Source organism: Peromyscus leucopus, chromosome 4, assembly GCF_004664715.2.
Source record: "Peromyscus leucopus breed LL Stock chromosome 4, UCI_PerLeu_2.1, whole genome shotgun sequence".
Taxonomy (NCBI): Eukaryota; Metazoa; Chordata; class Mammalia; order Rodentia; family Cricetidae; genus Peromyscus; species Peromyscus leucopus.
This window is the reverse complement of record NC_051066.1, coordinates 98,321,465-98,343,588: the sequence shown is the minus strand read 5'-3', so window position 1 is coordinate 98,343,588 and position 22,124 is coordinate 98,321,465. Positions and strand designations below refer to the sequence as shown.

At 47.8% G+C, this 22,124-nt stretch overlaps 1 protein-coding gene across 1 annotated transcript in view; it reads right to left on the bottom strand.

The window, feature by feature from the left end:
- The window catches only part of Sord (sorbitol dehydrogenase), a 33,120-nt gene continuing 10,996 nt past the window's right edge, over positions 1-22,124 (bottom strand). The window contains exons 2-9 of the mRNA XM_028878733.2: positions 19,967-20,000; positions 17,245-17,409; positions 12,316-12,475; positions 7,971-8,089; positions 5,935-6,000; positions 5,133-5,308; positions 2,069-2,190; positions 1-1,274 (exon numbers count right to left, since the gene is read on the bottom strand). Coding sequence (XP_028734566.1) covers positions 1,109-1,274; positions 2,069-2,190; positions 5,133-5,308; positions 5,935-6,000; positions 7,971-8,089; positions 12,316-12,475; positions 17,245-17,409; positions 19,967-20,000 — 1,008 coding nt within the window. The 3' untranslated portion in view covers positions 1-1,108. The remainder of the gene's footprint in view (positions 1,275-2,068; positions 2,191-5,132; positions 5,309-5,934; positions 6,001-7,970; positions 8,090-12,315; positions 12,476-17,244; positions 17,410-19,966; positions 20,001-22,124) is intronic.

Below are 22,124 nucleotides of genomic sequence, written 5' to 3'. Positions count from 1 at the left end.
TCCGACACCAGCGACAGAATTTATTTTGCAAAGCTCAGTTATTGGCCACGATCTTCTCCAGCAGATTCTTTTCAGTCATTCTCTACCCGCAGCCGAAGAGGTGGGTTAAAGTCTGTAGCCCAAGTTACATCACTGTTACTCTTAATTATTTTAAGATCACAAAGGGTGTGATTTGAACCCAAATCTTATATAGAAAAGCCCTGGGATGAAAAATTCTGTGGTGTCCACCCAACAGACGCCACCAGCCTTACCCAGCTATGAGAAGGGGACATTTTCAGATAGCCAGAACTGAGTGGAATGGAGTAACAATTGCCTGTGAGTGAGCATGGGAACACAAGCCTTCTAGTACTAACTAGGCAGGATTTAAGATCTTCAGGTGGAAGGCTCCTGGTTGCCTAGCAACTGGCACTGCTCCTTACTGTGAACAGCAGTGTTGGGAAGGTGGTCTTCCACTTTACAAATGTAATGACTGAATTCTTAGGCGTTGAGGAAGAAGTGGTCCTTGGGCAGAGGTGAGTGCCCTTACTCCCACATTTGGGGAATGTAAGCTAATGCACTTCATATGGGATTTGCTTCGTTCTTTTGATTGGTTTTTATCCTGGATCCAGAAGGCGAGTTCCATTTCTTATTCCCCTTTTATCATCAAACCAAATGAAGCTTGGCTTGACAAACACCATTCTCTGAACTACAACAGATGACAACCATTCATCCAGACCAAAGGATCAGCTATGGGGTCACTTCCATCTTAACGAAGTCCTTTCTTCCTGAGCCAACCCCACCCCCTGGCCATCACAGTGGAACTCGGACTTCAGGGGGTTTATGTCCTCACCACAGAAGGTAGCAGAGGAAGAGGGAAGCTCCCAGCACTGCCGAACTCTGCTCTCTCTACTAGACTTTCCTCAATACAAGCATCTCATTCTGGCTACAAGTCCCTCAGAGTGTCCCTACCTCTGTCTTTAAGGCACACCAACTCCCCTAAGGCTCTCTGCTTATTATGAGTTAATTATTTTTATCATTCAAAAGAAAGTTCTGCATCCAGGGCCTCCCCTTCCCAGTCATTAGCCCTTAGATGCTGAGAGGGTAGGCTGAGGGCACAGATGAATTCACATTAGGGGTTCTGGTCATTGGGGTCACACTTGATCATAACTTTCAGCCCCAATCCCTTTTTGGAGGTTTCAAAGGCTTCTACAGCCTTCTCCAGAGGAAATCGATGGGTAACTAAAGGCTTCACATTCAAGGCCTTCGATGCAAGCATGGAAATCGCCATCGGCCACCTGTAAGAGATCATAAGCATTTCGTTAACCTTTAGGGGATACGCCCAGGTCCCAGAAACTGCCCGGCTGTGTTTATCTCTAGCATGGCCCTTCTGCAAGGTCAACTTTACAGAGTGAGGAGGGCCTGCAACTGTAATCTGCAGGTACAGAGGCTGTTCTCAGTCGCCCTAGCCAAGCCTTCATCCCCTGGCTTTGCAGTCTGTGCCATGGAACCTTGAGGTTCGCTGGCGCGAAGGACTGAGTTATACTGCAGAGGCCAGCGTGAAAAGGCAGGAATGTCAGGGAGGCAACCTGGGAAAGGTCAGGATAACCAGTTTGCATAGATTAGCAGCCCAGCTTGGCAAAGTTTAATGCAAAGTGGGTGCTCTGCTGAGGCCATGGAACTATAAGCTGGGAGTAAGAGGCATCACTATGCTCCAGACAGAGCATCCTTGCTGCACACAGTGGGGAGCAGTAGGCTCATGGGGAGGGTGGTGAAAAGCGGCTCTCCCCCAGGACAGACTCCTTATTCCCTTTAAAAGGAGGAAGGGAAGTCTGGCTACTTGAGGAAATGAAAGGGGGAGAGATTAGGTGATGAGTGGCAGATCCAAAATCCCCCTCCCGGTCTGTTCCTCCCTCTGAGGAATAAGTACATGTTCTCTCTTAGCAGCCCTATCATATCGTATGTTGGCAGTGTGGTCAGGGAGTGCCCCTCATGAATAAACATGCAGAGACTCCTGGTCTCAGAGGCTGCAGAGGACCGGCCTAGGCCATGCTGGCTGTTGATCACCTTGGCTCACCCTCAGCATACTCACGTGTTGCAGTATCGAAACACGCCCTTGATATCCACCTCCCGCACAGATGCATGCATTAGGGGTAAATTGACCATCTCAGAGCCCATTCCCACAATCACCAAGGTCCCACCAGAGTGTGTGGCCTAAGGAAGAAACAAGGACAAGGAAAGTCAGGATCCACAGGAGGTCCAGAGGGTGGGATTCTGGCTCCACTACCAAACTCTTCGACATGCCACCCAAACCCAACAGGGCACCCGGAAATGTAAGGGTGACTAAAGAAGAATCAGAGACACCGGGAACAGTCAGTATCGGCTGGGCATGATGGCACACACCCGTGATGGCAGCATGCAGGGGGCTAACGCAGGGGGTTGCTGAGGTTCAAGACCAGTGTGGGCTACAGAGTGAGGGCCAAGTCAGTCAGGGCTACAGAATGAGATCCCACAACTCAAACACTCAAAATGAAAATAAATAAGGAACCCCTCTGAGCTCATCAGCAGTGAGAACATTACAGCTGCCGCAGACAGGCTGTGGAGTCTGTGGTTTAAAAACAGCTTCCCCACGAAGGCAGGCAGGAACCGTTTCATTCTTCACCTCAACGGTACTGGGCATAATGGATCCGTCGTCCTTAAATATTTGTCTGGAAATCCAGTGCTTTGCTAATGTCAAGAAACAGACTCCAGTGAATCACTCCCTTCTGGAAGCATGGTAGAGGAGGGAGACTATCTCCTGGCAATGTCCATGCAACCTTGTGTAAGTACAATGCTGGCCCTGTGGTACCCTGTGTTCCCTGCTGGGAGGAGCAGGAGAATGGGCAATTCTGTCCTGCAAAACTTCTATGATAGTCAGACATGGCAGCAGCACTTACCCAGGGCCGTTCTGAGAGCTACAAAAAAGAGCTACAGGAAGGCACACAGCCAGCCCTTCTGAGGGGAGGGGTGAGAAATGCCATGGAGAGAGGCCTGCAGTGGCCAGATGAGAGGTGTACTCCAGCCTGCAGCACTGTGAGGTGACTCCCGGTGTTAAGACCTCTGAGCAGCCGACCCTGGACTTGGCCTTTCAGCTAGCACCTCATGGGTAACATCCCAATGCTTGGTACTGGTGTTCACTCAACGTTCAGCTGTTTCACGCTTTCACTGAAGTGCAGAATCACTTACAAACTACCCAGGAATACGTGTGTAATGGAAAAAGCATCGCTGTCCCCACTGGAGATGGGCGAGAAGTCAAAACTGTGAGTTGAGTCACAGTAAACTCTTGATTCACAACTTTCCCAGGAAAATGGTTTCCCCATTAGGAGTTGCCCTCCTGACAATGAGGAAGAACCTGCTGGCTAAAGGAATGCCTTGAAATACCTTAGGTCATAGGTCAAGGAATTACTTGACTACTCTGGGTGTGGTCAATATACCAAGAGATACCATCAGTTCTACCCAAGGACATTACCATGTCACACAAACAGCACCCAGTCACCTCCCAGACAGGAAGGTGACGCTCAGCAGTGTCCAGATTCGGTGCCACTGCCTGCTGTGCTCATTGGCAGTGTGGCCAATGAGCCAGGGACCTTCTACAGTCTCTGTTACGCATGATGGCTCCATAACCATGTCAGGAGAGACATCACTTCTACCTAGGGAGTACCTCAGATCACATTCACCTCTATACCATCTTCAGGTAGCCTGGCAACTGACCTACGCTACCAACTACTGGGGGTGACATCTGTTCCCAAATATCAGTGCAGAAGAGAAGGACAGTCACAGCCATTAAGTCTCATTGCCTCTCTCTGGTGTGGTATTACTGACCAGCTAACCACCTGAAGATAGTAGACATACCCATCATACCCTGCAATGTCTCTAACACAAAGCCTGGCACCCAGGAGGTACCCAAGACACACTGTGAGTCTGGGGTACGATTTGCCCCTCCCCACATGGAGACCATTGCCTATGACAGTGGAACAGAAGGCCGGCTGACTCTAGCAGAAAGTCAGGACAGGACCAAGTGGCACTTGCTCATCCCTCCTGCCACCTCCTTGCCCTCTGTGACACTAAGCACCTTGACAGGAGGAAGCGGACAGCTCTGCAAGAGTCCCAGGCCTGAGGGCGTACCATAGGTAGAGATATTCCTTCCTGGAATATCTCATGTGCTGCAAAGTGCCCTGGGCATGAACTAGCTATGACTCAGAAGGGAAGGAGAAGCCCATGGCCCTGTGGGGAAGCAGTCTAGGAGGCAGAGGCAGGAGCTCCTCCCAGCTCAGGCCCTCCCATCCTGGTATAGATGTTTGTTCAATCCTTCCCAGCCTGTGGGTAAGGCTTAAGTAATGGGGCTTGGCAGGGCTAGGACTGACTCTTGATCCAGACTCATAACCCGAGGAATTGGAAGCAAGTTCCCAAGACTCCCTCAGTGTCAAGTGTTACCTGAATTCAGAAGTAAGGTGCAGAGGCATCATGCCTACAGAGTGCCCAGCAGAGGACTGGCACAAAGGAGGGCTTCTGTTTCCTCTTTTCCTTGTACTTTGCTCTGTCAAAGCCACACCCTCCCCACCAACTCCCTCTGTTTCCCATAAGTTGCTGGAGGGGTGAAACCTTGTAGGGTGAATCAGGCCTGGGCAGCTTATCTGTTCCTTCTTCGGGAAGATAGCACCCCATTCACCAGCTTTGGCCTTGAAAATTCACCTCACCTTGGTGACTAACTGAATTACTAGCTCTTGTTTAGTATCAATGACTCAAAGACTAGTTTTCCTCAATAAAACAATAGAGGAATCTCCTACTCTACTAAGGCACGATTCCCTGTTTGTCCTGCTGATGGTTTCGTCAAGAGCACTGCTTTACAGGTACTGGCGCAATGTTAAAGGCAACCCCATCCTGAAGGGGCATGCATTCTGCTCTTCACATTTGAACCCCATTATGACTCAATGAGGGCTCAAGGCAAGTCCACACAAAAGGCAAGAAAACAAAGTGCTGAGGGGTTAGCTGTCTAGGGGTCACACAGCAGCCTGACGGAGCTTGATGGTAGACCTCCTTACCGCTGCTCTCCTTACCACTCTGTACCACCCCTGCCCCCAAGCTGCAGGCCAGTGAGCCGCCCTCAGCTCACTCACATAGATGCCCGTCTGGATGGAGGATTCTGCTCCTGTGCACTCTATAGTGACTTCCGGCTTGCTCCCTAGCATACTTTCCACTCTACTGGCAACTTCCAGAGGAGACTCTTTGGCAACCTGGAGGGTGAAATCAGCTCCAACTTCCTTGGCTTTGGCCAACCGAGAGGAAGACAGGTCTAAAAGGAAGCATAAGTTACTTTAAATACAGAAGCTGGACAACTGACTAGGAAGAAAGGAAAATGGAGGTACAGATCTGATGCAGCAGTCTCGGTGCAAGGGGTGGAGCTGCTGAGCTCAGCACACCCCACACCCTCACACGTTGTCCGCTACGTGCTGCACAGGTACACTCATGCAGATACCCTTTCCTTATGCAAAATACCCCTACACAAACACACACACACACACACACACACACACACACACACACCATCTTTGCCTTCTAAATTAAGTCAGACAGACCAAAGGCTGCGCCTCCTCTTAGCACTAAGAGGGTAGTGTGAGGCCCATACATAAAGAGCCACCACATTCCCTCTCCACAGCAGCCATCTTCTCCTCTCACAAAAGAGATTTCTCCTCAGCCCTGAGTTGGTCATCCCTGGACAGGCTTCCAGCTCTAGAACCCAGGGGACAGGAGGTAGCAGCTCTCCAGACACCAGTACTGCAGGAAGTGTGGTGGTTTGTCCCTAAAGGTTCACACAAAGGTTCGGCTTCCAGTGTGGAGTTCTGAGGTGGTACAACCTCTAAGAGGTGGGACTGGGAGGAAGGAAACGAGCGCGCCAAGCTTGAAAGAGACCCCTCTTACCAGTCACCAACACCTGGGCAGCTCCCATTGCTTTGGCCACAAGCAAAGTGACTATCCCAACGGGCCCTAGACAAGGCAGAGAATGGAGACTGCATGTTACTAAACATCAACTTTGCCCCTGCCTGAGCCCTGGACAGGGACTAGGTTTTGTGCGTGTGTGTGTGTGTGTGCGCGCGCGCACGCGCGCGTGCATGCACGTGTGCACTGCTAGTGTCTATCCAAGTGCCTGGCACACAATAAGATTTGTAAGGCTGTTTGTGAATGCCGATGTGAACAAGTGGATGAAGGCTTGTTCTTTTCATGAAACACATTCCTAGCAGTAAGTTCTGCTTGATCCCTCACACCTCAGAGCTAGAAACCCTTTCCTTTCTCTTAGGCTCTGCTGGAGAGAATCTCAAAGAGCCAGAAACTATGAATCAGAAGATCTGGACGTGTTTCCCTGACCTGACTTCAGGAGAATACACCACCCCTCCCCAGGGAGAGTCACATTCTTCCCTGACACCCCGAGCATTCCTCTTTCGTGAGGTGGGTCCCTGGGTTGACCCACCCACTTCCACGGTATTTGCTTGCTAAATGGCACTGTGGATTTACTATAAAACAAAGTCCCACAGAATGAGACAACAGGAATACTTAGTTTGCTTTTTTGCTGCCCTCTCTTGAAAGCAGCGTTGTGTGTTTCCCCTAGAAAGCAACACCCTGGAAAAAACACCTGAAATGTCCAAAGTGAGTGACTAGTTACATATACTACAGAAAGGGCTGCAGCCATTGACACAAAAAATGTTTACAGAATCATGATTTTCTTATTGCATTCATTTACTATAGTGTGCACATATACATGTGTGCAAGCATGTTCATGTATCATGGTACGTGTGTGGAGGTCAGAAGACAACTTGCAGAATTCAGTTTTCTCCTTTCTTCATGTGGGTCCCAAGAATTGAGCTTAGGTCATCAGATTAGGTGGTGGGTGCCTTTACCAGCTGAACCATCTCCATATCCCAGGTTTTCTGTTTTTGTTTTTAAGGGGGTGTACTACTCCATGGCATAAAGCCTGTAACCCCAGCACTCGGGAGGCTGAGGCAGGATTGTAAGTTCAGGGCTATCCTGAGCTACCTAGCAAGACTCTGTTTTTAAGTCTTAAGTTACACAAAAAAGACCTACTAGCCAGGGATGACGGCACACGCCTGCTATTCCAGCATTTAGGCAGCAGGAGCTCCCCGAGTTAGAAGCCAATCTGGCTACCCAGAGAGACCTTGGCCCAAAACAAGCAAAACAAACCACAAAACTAAAGCTAACTGATTCTGCACCAAAATATTAACAGTGGTTCTCTTGGGCTCATGAGTAATGGGCTATGAGTGAATATCTGTGCGTGTGCATGTTGTCTGGGTTACTAGCAATTAAAAACCCAGAATGATTTGGTCTGAGGCCTCTGGGGTTTGTTCCAAGTGGCCAGAAGAAGGAGATGGGAGAAGACAGAAAGCTGGGACCCCTAGTCAGTGGCTGGACTCCCTCCTCCTGTGAACAGAGTCTACCTACTTCCTTTGCCTAGTAGGCAAGACTATCATTTCTTCAGTGTGGCTTACAAGTTTCAAAAGTTACTCTTTACTTTACTAACCCAAATATTACCCTAGTTTTATCAAGGGTTCAAAACTTATTGCAAGATTTATTTATTATTTAAATGGATAGAGGGTTATATTCCCTGTGAGATGTTAGTTACTATTGTGCTTGCAGACATTTTATTTACTTATCTGTCTGTTTGGGCTTTTTGAAATAGAGTCTCACTGTGTAGCCAAGACTGGCCTGGAATACACAGAAATTCTCCTGTCTCAGCCTCCTGGTGCAGAGATACAGAAGTGTGCCACTACATCCACCTCAGACATTTTATTTATTTAGCCAAGTGCTGATCACTGAATGAGACACTGTAACCCTCTCCTACCCAGAAAGTGTTTAGAATCAAACCCAGCTCCTGGAGAAGAAATGAGATGGGAATTTCCACATGCCCAGCCTGTGAACCCACAGCCAGGGGCTCTGTTTCTTACCAGCTCCACACACAAGGACCTTATTCCCCAGAGAAACTGAACCTCGTCGGCAGGCATAGATCCCCACAGAGAGAGGCTCAATCAGGGCCCCTTCTTCAAAGGTGACATTGTCAGGAAGCCTGAGGAGTAATCCAACATACACAATTAGGGTCTCTGACTTTACTGAGGTACTGATGATGCTATTAACACTACATGACCACAGCACAGTATTGATACTATAACCCTATCACTGGTATTACACTGCATTTGCCTAAGGCCACCACGACAACAGCTAACACTTGAGCACTGACTAATGCGTACAGCAATGTGCTAAGCACTTGGCATGCATTTGCTCACAACACTGTCAGAACAGTTCAGCAGTAGCTGCTTACCCCCAAGTCTACTGAGAAAGAAATCGGGCTGCCAGAGTTAAATGGCTTATCTCAGAAGTTCAAGGCGAGGGCTCAAAGGGTTTGAAGTAGAAGTCAGATATGTTTGCTTCCAAAGGCCATGCCTTTCTGCCCCAGGAAAGTCATTTTCTTTGGCAAAATCCCTTCAGAGTTCAGTGACAACATCATGGTTTCTGGTGATTTTTTTTTTTCCAGTGCTGGGCACTGAACCCCATACCTGCACATAAACACTGATCCACACTATGTGTTCTTCTAACATGCCTCCCAAGCTAAGGAATAGTATGGCTGTCATGAACCAATGAAAGCTTACTCAACAAACGCTTAATGTAACCACACTCTGGCATTTCAGCCTCTGGACTTTTCAGCACGTCTGGTTTCACTCTGGCAGTCCCTACTGTTAGAGCTTTGCCGAGCGGTGACTTACGTGTGAGCCCCTCTCTGCTACCCCTCCCCCCCATCATATATTCCAGAAGCACATCTGGTGACAGCAGCTGCCTGGCTGCCCCATGACTGGCTGAGATGGGGCAGGAACTGTTCCACAAGGCTGAGTTAACAATGTGGCCCCTTCACCACTAGGTTCTTGGTTTTCTCTTCTGAGCTCACTGGCATCTCAAGTGCATCCACAATCCCGCTGGGGACAGTGAGTGTTCGCGGGAGGCTTGGCGGGCTAGAGTGCTTCCCCACCCATCATCTCATCCGACCCTGTCAGGAAGGCAGGACAGGCTTTATTTTCACCCTCACTCTTCGGTGACAAGTTTGCAAGGCTGGTTCCCAGCAAGACTCACGCCGAGGAGTCCTGACTGCCCTCATATGGCCCACATCAGATGCCTCTTGGCACAAGTCGCTCTGGGGCTGTTTTATTCCTGCCGGCTCCTCGCTATCCAGAGTTTACTTAGTTCCCAGCGACACCCACAAACATGGGCACCTACAAGCTCCCCAAAGAAATGAACGTGCTCACCCCACCCTCTTGTCACTGTTCTCGGACCTTAGAGAATGAACTGCAAGGCCTCCGCTTCTCTCCCATCATGCCCCACAGTCTAAGCCAGACTCTGCTCATGCTATGGCACAGTCTGTCTAAGGGGAAAACATGAAACAAGGAAGATTCCTAAACTCTCAGGGACCACCCCCCTTCCCCCACACAAACACACACTCTCAAGACACAACATCCTGTCCCTCAACATTCCCCTACAGAGCTAGGACTGGTTCTAAGCTGAGTGCTCCTCTCTCCCTCTTTGGCCTCTCTGTAGACTAAGAACACCAAAAGACAGGAGGGTGGAGTGAGAGAGGAGTGAGGGACCGTGGTCGGGTGTTCTGACAGTCATGGTGCCTCCTCACACCCGCGCCAGGCTGAGAGCAAGGCTCAGGCATGCCGGCCGGCAGAAGAGCAGGAGTCTGAGAGCGGCCTTTCTACCACTGACCAAGGGCTGGGGATGGGAGGAGTATGGGTTTCGTGGACCCGGGCCTTTTGTGACTTACAAACACCAGAGGACAGCCAACTGGGGTTTACAACAGTGCTCAGGGAACAAATAAAAGGGTAAAGGGTGGTCAAGAATCCAAGGAGGAAGATAAACACCAGAAGATGTGGGGTAGGAAATGCAGAGGCAGTGGTAGTATAGGAATGCTCAGAAACAGTCAAGGAGGAAGGCTAGGGCAGAGCCACACTGGGAAGAGGCAGAAGGAAGCTTTGAGGAAAGACAGAGATACATGGCTCCTAGAGATTCCTCTCAGATCTGCCACGACCACTGATAACCAGTATATCATTCACCACCACACCCCATACCCCATCTTACAAACTACCACCATGCCCATCCCAGCCAAGCTTCCCTTCTCAGGTCTGAATCTGCACCTCCATCCTCAGACCACAAGAGGCCTTAGTGCCATCACTGAGCACCTGCCATGTGAAACACTTGATACACTCTTCTCATTGAATTCTTCGGCTATTCTGGTGAGGAAGATACTATCATGATGTCCATTTTACAGGCAAGGATATTGAGGATTTCAAACCTTAAAGACCTTGGTCAAGGTCATACAGTAAACAAAATGGCCGAGATTCATGTTCAGTCTTGCCTTCCATGAAAGGAGGTTTGAGACTTACTTGGCAAAGGACCCAGAAAAAGATGGCTGATTCAGGAATCCCCTGCTGAAAGGCATACCCCCCACCCACCCACCCCCTACACACACACAGCCTTTTTTCTAGCACAGTCTCAGGGGTTGGCCTCAGTTATTACCACAAGGTCTCTAGCCTATGTCTCTTCTCTGAGTTTGCCAGGAATACTAGAAAATCTCAGATCTAGCCAGCTGTGGGGTGCCTGTCGGCAACCTAGCAACTTGGTCAGCAGAAGCAGAAGGATTACTATGTGTTTGATGTCGGCCTAGACTATATAGTAAATTAGTCTAGCCTAGACTACAAGTGAGAGCTTGCTGAAGAAGGAGGATGAGGGGAGAAAGGAGGAAGAAGAAGAGGAAGATGAAGAAGAGGAGGAGGAAGAAGAGGAGAAAGAAGAAGAAGGGGAGGAAGGGGAAGAGGAGGAGGAGGAGAAGGAGGAGGAGGAGGAAACCAAGACAAAAAGTGAAAAAATTAAAGCTGGGTGGTGGCGCACGCCTTTGATCCCAGCACTCAGGAGGCAGAGGCAGGAGGATCTCAGTGAGTTCGAGGCCAGCCTGGTCTACAGAGGTCCAGGACAGGCACCAAAACTACACAGAGAAACCCTGTGTTGAAAAACAAACAAACAAACAAACAACAAATTGGAAAAACAGAACAAGAAAACCGTCTCTCGCAATTAGACCTGTCAGACCTGGCCTCCCTGCGCAGGGCACTTTACCCTCCGTCACACAAGCCCCCACCCTGGCTGAGCCGCCTTGGGCTACACAGGAGGAAAACACTTGGGTTGGTGAAGGGGAACACACGCCAGCAGCCTAAGGCCCCATGCTGCACCACGTGGGACACTGTGTCTCTCAGATGTAGCGTCTCACCCAAGAGGGGTCCAGGCAAAGGAAGGGCCATCTGCACCCTGGCTGTGCTCTGTGCCTGAGTTCATCAGCTTTCTTCTGCTTCAGTTAGCCTGGCATGCAACTGGAACACTGGTGCTCATCCCATTGTTAGTCATCATTCATTAGGCACGTAAAGCACCAATTATATACAAGCACATGTATGGAGTAGTAACAGTGACTTTCCATGCATCGCCTAATTTAGTCTTCTGCTGGCTAACAGAAACGAAGTCACAAGGAAGGACTGGACCTAGCATGCCAAGACTCACGCCCCTGGACCACACTCAGGCTCCTCAGTCAAACTCTGTAAGATGTTGGTGTTGTTATTGGTGGTGGTTGATGCAGAGGCCCCTGTGGTTAGTCTCTCCTCTCTCTCTGTCTCTGTCTCTCTACCCTACCCCCACACATACACAGGGTCTCGATATGTAACTCTGGCTGGCCTGAACTCCTACACAGACCAAGCCTGCCGCTGCTGCCAGAGTGCTGGGACCTAAGGGGTGGGACACCACACCTAGCTATAGTTTTCCTCTGTGGCTGCCATGGAAACCAGAGTGAAGGGTGAGGTATGGCAAGTTCTCTCCAGAATGGCTGGAGGAAGTGAGCGATTTGGGCAATGGTTTTCTATTACTGTTCCTGGTAATGGGAAGACACACGGAAAGACCACTGTGAGTCAGACTGAACCCCAGGCAGGCTAGCTCCCCTCAGTGCCACCAAGAAGGGAAGGCCTGCCTTTAATAAGCCTTGCATTTGAAATGAGTGCTGAGCTGGGCATGGTAGTGTACAAAGTGGGCAGTTCTCTCAGTCTGTGGCCAGCCAGAACCACACAGTGCAGGACACACACACACACACACACACACACACACACACACACACACACACTCACTCTCTGTCTCTCTGTCTCTCTCTCTGTCTCTCTCTCTGTCTCTCTCTCTGTCTCTCAAGGGGGCAGTGTCACTTTAGGCACTCACTTGTAGCAGAAATCAGCTCTGTGCTTGTAGAACCGACACAGGTTCCCGTCATCGGGGGGTGTGGCACAGAAGAAGATGGATGGAGTCAGGTTGTATCGGCCAATCTTGCAGAACTCATCTGTTTCTCGGGGAACACCGGGCTCGATGGCAACCCGATCACCTGGAAAGGGGAGTAAGACAGTGCCACATCTAAGAACAGAACAGAACCTCACTCCCACTGGGTCTGGTTCTGCTTTCCAACCTTTGAGAACAAGAGTGGGGGCAGAAATGCTACACAGGCATGCCGGCTCCCTGGCTGAGAGCAGATGTGAGAATCCCTAAAGAGCGTTCCCTCTGGGAACCCTTAGAGACAAGTCCAACCTACTGGTGCCTTCTCTCTTCTCCTCCTCCCCTCCCTTCCCTGTCCCTCTCACCTCCCACCCTATCTCACTGAGATCTTCAGTCTCACTCTGTAAACCAGGCTGGCCTTCAACTCTCAGCCACCTTCCTGCCTCAGCTGAGTGCTGAGACCACCGAGGGGAGCCACCACACCCAGCTCTCAGTGCTTCTGAAGGGGACAGACAATGCAGCAAAGATCCACCGAGAGCTGAGAGCCAGCCCCCTTCTCCACCTAGAGATTTAGCCTGTTTCCTATTATGCCGGCCTGCCCTTGCTCCCCTGGGGAACACAGAACCAGCCCTGTCTCTAAAGGGCAAACCCAGCAGGTCCTCCTATCTCAATTTACAAAGGGGGTATCACTACACAGAGGGGCAAACATTTTTTTTCTCCACTTTGTAAAAATATGAGGCAAGACCTCTACAAATAGAAGGGTTATCATGGGAGGAATTGGGGGAGGAGAAACTGTGATCAGAATAGACTGTATGAAAAGTCTTTTCAATGAAAAACAAGAAGAGCTGTCATGGCCTGGCGTGTGCTTCCTTTAGACTTTAGCTAGCGGTCAGCTGTTGTGTGCCTGTGCTCAGAGGTCAGAGGGTGCTGGATCCCCCAAGACTGGAGTTACAGACAGTTCTGCACTGCATGTGGGTGCTGGGAATTGAACCTGGGTTCTTTGGAAGAGCAGCCAGTGCTCTTAACTGCTGAGCCACTGACCCAGCCTCTCCATCTTTTCTAGTGAATTTCTAAGTAGACTGAAAATGCCCATTACCCTTCAGCCTGTCAATCATTTACTAGAATCCAATAATAGCTTATACTTCGTTTAAATGAAAATTTAGGTATAATGAGCCACACAAGTCTTAAGTGGAGCATTAGATGAGTTTGATGGACACTTTTACCTGTATGAGGAAAACTCCCCCCAAAACACAGACAGTGCCGCTGCCTCAGGCACTTCATCCCTATGTCCATTCCTAGTCGGCTCCCACAGCAGCCAAGACACCTGACGTTTTGAGTTTCTTCACTATGGATTAGCCCTGCTCTTTATACAGCATTAAAATGGAGGTCATGTGGTGCGTATTCTTTGCATCCGGCTTTTTCACTAAGTATGTTTTTAGGTTGGTACTTGTTTTATATCAATTGTTTATTCCTTTTTTTGTGGCTGAATGGCATTCCATCCTGTGAGTACAGCACAAAGAGCTCAACTATTCTCACTGATGGACAACTGGTTATTTCCTGTTTCGTAGATCCTTTTTTATGAGTATCATGACTCATCATTTAAATTGAAGAGTACCTTCAGGTTAGTAAGTTGTCTGCTTCATATATATTTGCCAAAATGGGGTGGGGGTGGGGCTGGAGAGACAGTTCAGTGTTTTAAGAGCACTGGCTACTCTTCTAGAGGACCCAGGTTTAATTCCCAGCACCCACATGGTGGTTCACAACCAACTGTACCTCCAGTTCCAGGGATCTGATGCCCTCTTCTGGCCTCCACAGGCACCAGGAGTGCACATGGTGCACAGACACACATGTAGACAAAATACCTATACACATAAAAATTTTTAAATTGAAAAAAATGTATAAAAAGCTTTATAATCTAAAAACACAAAGGATCCACAGAAACGCAGTGGCTTTTAAGATGTACCTCTCAACTTGTCTGACTTTTCCTCAGCTGTTCTCACCCTGTTCATTTTTTGCCACTCACAGAACAATACCCATCATTAAGGACAATATATTCAACTTGACATTCAAGATGGAGTTCACTTAACATTATCCCATTTTACCTTCTAGTTGTTATTACATTATGCAATTCACATTTGCCCAGTCTTTTTAAAGAGGGGCCGTGCATTTTAATTACCTCTACCAACTCCCCAGGGGAAGACACCTGCTCTGAGAATAGGTGTGTGAGAACCCAGACACATTACTTGACCTGTGTCATTTTACTGGTCTGATCCTCTTCACTAACTCAAAACAAAACTCTCTCAAATCTCAGATGACAGGCAGCTCATTGGTTCAAACATTCGTCCTTGAGCCAGATCGAACAGGGTGGCATTCCAGACAGCTCTGAGACTAGCCAGTGTGTGGCCCTGGGCAAGAACCACATTCCACTGTCTGCATCTATTAATAAAGCTAATAATTTGTACCTGGTGGTGCTGTCTCAATAATTAAATAATTACATGCACTGGTGTTTAATGACCAGCAAACCAATACACACAGGCTTTCTTCTTCCTTTTATAATTATTCTTGTCATATATCCAGCCCAAAGACCCATAGCTATGAAGTTTCTTTAACCACCCGTGCTCACAATCAGTGTCCTTTCTTTGAACTCTGACTAGATACTTTTTTCCTCCAATTGTTGATGTTGTTGGCAGTTTTAATGTCTGGTCTCCCTAACTTGATCTATGAATTCAGGACTATTTTTTTTTTTCCATTTCTCAAAGTACCTGACCCAAGTCTGAACCCACTGTAGACACCCGCTAAACACTTGCCAGAATTTAGAGAACCTGGTCCCACAGGTAGGGATCAGTCATTGGCTGGCTGCTGAAGATAAGAGCCTTCAACTTTGGGACAAGCCTGCATCACCACAGGCTTTTTCAACTTGCATTAAAAATGGAGGCCTTGACTTAAAGACTCCTAAATGATGCACATGTTTAACTTCTAAGTTTATCAATCCCTCTCTATGTCTGGTCTCAGACTAAGCAGTTTCACAGCACCTCTTGCCAAACCTCAGCCTACTCCAATTAACCTGAAGTCATTCCCTGGCCATGCAATGGCCTCATTAGCAAAGAAAAGTTGCTAACAGCTACCTATGCCAAGCCAGTTCAGACTTAATTCACTGTAGTCTGCTGCAGCTCAGCATTCTGGGACAAGCTATCCAGTAAGAAAATCAAAGGCTATGTTATAGGCCCCAGGGAGAAACTTACCCCTGTTGTCATGCTAAATGGATGTGTTGTCAGCTACCTTTTAAATATCTGTGCTTACACGCATAGATTAGTGCGGCCCTCAGTCCTGGCCAGGAAGGGTCTCTGCTGTAGTCAGCAGTTAATGCAGAGCCTCATAACTGGTCAAAGTGATAAGAACAATTGGCTCTTGAGTGTTCATCCCTAAATGGGACATCTACATCAACCCCACACTCCAAGGCTCAGGGATCATTTTGGAAGATGTCGTTAAGGGAATGTAAGAGCCCGAAGAGGAGGAGGAGGAGAGCTGTGCAATGCTGTCTTCTGAACCTGGCATGGCTGTTCGTACTCACAAACTTACTGCAGCCATGGTTACCTGCACAATATCCATACAAGATCAAGCCCAAAAGATCAGTCAACATTCCAACAGGCAGTACTAAGTGGACTCTGTTTTGTGTTAAGGCAAAGACTCAAATGTGGGCAAGTTGGGAACTCCTGGATTCTGTGGCAAAAGTGGGAGGGATACATTATTTATATGCATGAAACTGTTAGAGGACAAAAAAATTCTATTAAAATAAAAAAAGAAGCTTTGGAATAAAAGACAAGTTAGTTGACCAGCTTAAAGGTTGGGGGTGAGGCTTCGCCTTGTTAAAGCTAAACTATTCTCTGAGATAAAAAATTAAGTGACTAGAAGCAGAAATGTCAATATTTCAAGGTCATCCTTGGCTACATAGCAAGATGGAAGCCAACTGGGCTATCTGAAAAGAAAATCAAGATCTTTCTAATTCAAAGATTCTAGGGCAGTGGTTCTCAACCCTCCTAATGCTGCTCATGCTGTGGGGCTCCCAACCATAAAATTATTTTCTTTGCTACACCATCACTGTAAATTTGCTACTGTTATGAATTGTAATGTAAATATATAATATGCAGGATATTTAATGTGCAGCCCCCAAAGGAAGCATGACTCACAGTCTGAGAACCATGGGTCTAGGGTATGTGGCTGGAATAGATCTATCATGGGAAAGCTGACTGTGCGCCATAAATTCCAAAATGCAGAATACACATTCTCTCCCAACAGGGACAGACTTTCCTTGAATACTCAGTGATTAAAGAGTATTCCTAGAGGAAACAGACTCACATCTGGAAATGATGTAAACCAGGCATGCTCATGCTTTTAATAATAGTACTCTGGAGCCTAGGACAAAAGGATCACCTTGAATTAGAGATTAGCCTGGGCTATAAAGAGTTCTTTGCCAACGTGGATTACAAAGTAAGGTCTGGGCTAGTCTGGGCTACAGAGTGAGACACTATCTCAAAAGTACATGAATAATTAATTAACAGTAAAATAAAAAAGGTCTTGATTCTTAGAATTCAGGAGCAGTTCGTGGCTTATATGACAGGAACACTTTCTCAACCCCTTTTTCTGATTTATTTCACATTCTCCATCTTTTTAAAAGGAGATAGGTCTAGATATGACATGTTGATCACATTCTCTACCACACATTATGACTAAGTACCTGCTTTCTGTCCCAAGTCCGGGTCCCCTCTGAGGTAGAAGCTAAGATCCCTACATGCAGGGACCCAAGACTCTGGTCACTGCTATACCTCCGGGCTTAGCAGAGGGCCTGGTCCAGAGAAAGCACACACTGACATTGATACTGACCTGGTTTTAGATGTTTCACCATCTCTCCTACTTTTATGACGGTTCCAGAAGCTTCATGCCCAAGCACCATTGGCTTTTTCACAACAAAATCTCCAATTCGGCCATGCTGCCAGTAGTGAACATCTGATCCGCAGATCCCCACAGAATGCATCTTTAGTAGCACCTCTAATTAGAGAATCGAGGCAGAGAAAACACGTGAGGGAAAGCAAGCCTTCCATCGCTCTCAGGAGCTCTACCAATTTCCCTCTGGCCAGGGGAGAGAGCTGGGTTCTGAGTCAGGTACACATTGGAATTACAAAGGAAAACAAGCGAAGCAGAGAGCCGAGGAAAGCAGGAAAGAAGGACAGCTTGACGGAGCAAAGGAACCGAGTGTGATAGGTAAGTTTACACGTTGGCTTGGGTCAAACTCCCATGCAGATGTTGCTCACAAGGTGGGTCGTTCATTTAAACCAACAGACAGTAAGTGGACCAGATTATCTTCCATAAAGTAGGCAGGCCTCATCCAATCAAGGAAAGGCCTTGTGAGAGCAAAGACTGAGATTTTTTTTTTTTTTTGATTTTTTTTTTAAATTTATTTATACAGCATGTATGACTGCAGACCAGACAGAAGGGGGCACCAGATCTCATGACAGATGGTTGTGAGCCACCATGTGGTTGCTGGGAATTGAACTCAGGACCTCTGGAAAAGCAGTCAGTGCTCTTAACCTCTGAGACTTTCTGAAGGAGAAACTTTCCTAAGACTCTAACACAGGAAGCTTTTCCTGAGTCTGCTGTCCTACGCTGCAAACCCAGAGCCTTCTAGATCATTCAATCACAGGAGCCAGTTGCTCAACATAAAATAAACAGCCCTCTTCTCCCACCCCACCTCTGTGTATCTGCACATACATATACATCCATATCTTATTTGTTCTGTTTGTTTGGAGAGCCCTGACCAATCCTGCTGTAACAAGATATTCTGAGGAGGAAGCACTGTATCAGCCATTTAAAGAGCAAACTGTTTTGTAGGAGATATCTGTTTCCAAACACTATGCTCAGCCTGACTCTTATCATCCTGAAAATCTCTCTGCTTGCCAATGCATGATGAACTGCCATGTTAAGTTCCTCATGTTCCTTGTTTTCTAGAAAGGTTCAGCTTTACTTAGCACTCTTGCAAGTTCAACTCACACTTCCTCTTTGAGGACTGGACCAGTGAGGTCTGGTAGTACTGTTGTCAAATGTCTAAGTTTAAAACAATGATGCCTGGGCTTCTCAGCTCAAGTAGGTACCAAAGGATTCTGGGCTCTGTCTGACTGAGATGACCACATCATGAACACCTCCCTGGGGAAAAAAAAAAAACAAAAAACTTCATCTTCCAAAGACAAAGAGGCCCAAAAGCTCTGCTATGTACTCAGATGTCTTAGCTATCGCCCTTGCCACAAACCCCCAGCAAATTCCCCAGATGTGGCTCTGGAGAATTTGCCTTTGTCTCTGGTTGAGCACTTAGGAATGGCAGGCTGAATTCTGAGATCAAAGACGGAGAAAAATTACTGAAATCAGAAAAACTCTGAGCTTTCTCTATGCAAGTCCACTATTTGCAGAAAGATGATATCTAACTTACTGGAACACTCCTTTTCCAACATACCTTCTCTCTTCCAATTCAACTAAAGCAAAAGACAAAAGAATGACAGTGGGCGGGGCCGGAGAGGGCCCTTCATAGCCCAGGGAAGCCCTCACTTGGCCACCTCTGCAACCAAAGTCACCTTGGCAGGGTAGAGTGAGGCACCTCCTCCACTTCTCTAAATATGATATCTTCGTGAAAATGGTTAAGCCTTAAATTCGCATTGCTTGCTGAACACTGATAGAAACAGCTGTTCCTTATATCTTATCTCTATAAGTCAATAATGCAGCTGAACTTTGAGTAGCAAAGCTCTGGAGTTACCAAGAAAGCTGGCTTCAATCTGACGTCTACCCAGAGTCTGTGCTTCTGGGTAGAAGTGTGGCAGGGTGGAAAGGGCGTCCCAAGTCATCAAGAAGAGCCAAGGATCTGAGGGACTGAAGGCCCTGACCATTGCCCCTAGCCTCACCCTGGATCCCTACAGACTATAAACTAGACTTTGGGATGGAAGAAATATACACTAGCCAACTGTTGACATGGCCTCCCTAGGTCTAGATGCCACCAGGAAACCTGCATGACAGCTCAGCCCAGTGGGATCACCCACTAACAGGCTGAGAAGTAGAGCAAAGGTGTTAGAAGCCCTGCCCTTACATGCTCAGTCACTTTCTGTACTTGATTGATTAAAGGAAGGAACAGGGCTTCCCACAGCCCCTCCCACCCCTACTGGACAGGTAGATAGTTCTGGGCTGGCCCTCTTGGGTGTGCTAACACAATGCTCCTTTGCTAACTACGAGATTTAATTCTGTAGATTTCTAGAACCAGAATATGATTTGGCATCTAATCTGGTAGACAGGGTACTTGATTGTCAGGTAAAAAGGGGTGGTTCTGCCTTTGGTCCACAGGCTTCACATCAAAAACCCAGGGCAGCTCAGCAGTCTGATCTCTTGGTCTTTCTCCTTCTATCACTGATTCTTACACTTCATACAGTAGCCAAGATAAACCACTGTGGCCAATGGACAAAGAAGTAAACACATTAACCAGTAGGAAAGGGGGGGCAGGGGTCAATGCACACGCCTCCAAGGCCAACACCAGCGAGTACAAGGTCAGGTCAGTTTCCCAAGGACCTACCATTTGGGCCTGGCTCAGGGATTGGGTAGTTCTCCTGAAATACATAAAACCAAGAAAGTTGTTTAGTATGCATAATGACTTAGCTCTACAAACATTTTTCCACTTTTAAAATATTCACCGGGAGTTTCACTTAATTATTTCTTAGAACACAAGTTCAAACCATACTCTGCTTCCAGTGAGCACCGAAGGGGCGCGGCAGACGGCAGGCAGAAACTCTGCCCTGCTCTTCACCATGTTGCCCCAAACAGAGCCCCTGACCCAAATAATGGCATGCACAATATATCCCTAATGCAACAGAAAACTACACCCGTGCCTAGTGACATCCCACAGAAAGGAACAAAGTTCCGAAGCTGGGTTCCCTCCCTGGAAAACTGCCAAAGCCCACTTCTAGATCCGAATGTCAAATCCTGAAGGAGGCTACTCTAGTTACTCCACGCACCACCCCTTTGGTGCTACTTGCCCGCAACTAAGAAAAACTGTGTGCTTGATGTGTTCCCATGCAGAAAGGGTGTCTGAGCAGCTCTGGTCTCTAGATTTGCCTTCCGCATTGGATCTTTTCATCCTGGAAATCATGTTCTCAGATACAGATGTTTGGTCTGACATATTCCTACCAGGAAAGGAGGAGGATGTGAGCAGGGCTTGCAAGGACTGTATCTCCAGACAGGTGGGAGGGTGTCTACAATACTCCTCCTTCCTCTTTACTTCACTTTGGCAGATAGGTTACCCAGTCCTCGCTTCTAAACCTCCCATTTGGAGTTTCAGGAGCCCGAGGGAACACAAGGGCTCTGCATTTTAGTGCAAAAAGCAATCTGAGGTATTCTGGTGTTCTTAGCTAGTATTAGAATTTGTGAGGCTGGAGAGATGGCTCAGAGCAGGGGCTGCTTTCTAGAGGACCCAGGTTCAATTCCCAGCACCCACATGGCAGCTCACAACTGTCCAGTTCCAGGGGATCAGACGTACATGCAGGCAAACCACCAATGTACAGAAAACAAAAATAAAAAGGAATCACACACAAAAATAGAGCTTGTTTACTGGACTTTTCTCCATGGTTACCTGGCCAGGGTAAAGTCAGGGTTGACAAGGAGGAAGGAGGCTGAGCGGCCAGCCAAGCGTTCACTTTATTAACTCTTTGTGGGTGGACCAGAAGCAAAGGGAGAAGGCAATCTGACATGTGGACAGCGGCTGCCGCGGGCGGGACACGACTTTCAGCTTTATCTACCAAGCCCAGAGTTTATAGATGAGAAACCTGAGGTTAGGGAGTTACGCAACCTGGTCAAGATCCTATCGGCATGCAGTGGTTAACCAGGGCTCAGCCCAGCTGTGCCTGACCCCTCTATCAGTTTCCATTGTACCTACTGTGGTCCCAAGGGAGTGTGGCCTTTCTTCTTTGGGCAACAGAATGAGCTGTCAATCATGGGAGGTGACTGACAGGCGGGCCCCATGCACAGTATTCCGATGGGAGCTATGCTTATAGCTTTCCACCTGATGGTTCAGCAGGTAAGAGTGCTTTCAGACAGGCCGGGAACCTGAGTTTGACCCCTGGAACCCACGTGGTAGGAGAGCGCCAACTCCCACAGTTGTCCTCTGACCTCCATACACCAGCCACATGACACACACACTCACACACACTCACACACTCACACACACTCACACACTCACACAAATAAATTTTTTTTTTTTTTTTTTTTTTTTTTCGAGACAGGGTTTCTCTGTGTAGCTTGCGCTTTCCTGGACTCACTTTAGCCCAGCTCCTCGAACTCACAGAATCCCTGACTCTGCTCCCGATGCTGGATTAAAGGCGTGCGCCACCAACGGCCCGGCAAATATTTTTTTAAAAGAAGAAAAAAGGGGCGCTGGAGAGATGGCTCAGTGGTTAGGAGCACTGGCTGCTCTTCCAGAGGTCCTGAGTTCAATTCCCAGCAACCACATGGTGGCTCACGACCATCTGTAATGAGATCTGGTTCCCTCTTCTGGCCTGCAGGTGTACGTGCAGGCAGAACTTTGTATACATAATAAATAAATCTTTAAAAAAAAAAACTATTAAAAAAAAAAAGGGAGGAAGGAAGGGAGGAAGGAAGGAAGGAAGGAAGGAAGGAAGGAAGGAAGGAAGGAAGGGCTTTTCAACCTTCCAAAAGTTTCCTGAGTTGCCTTTTTCAAT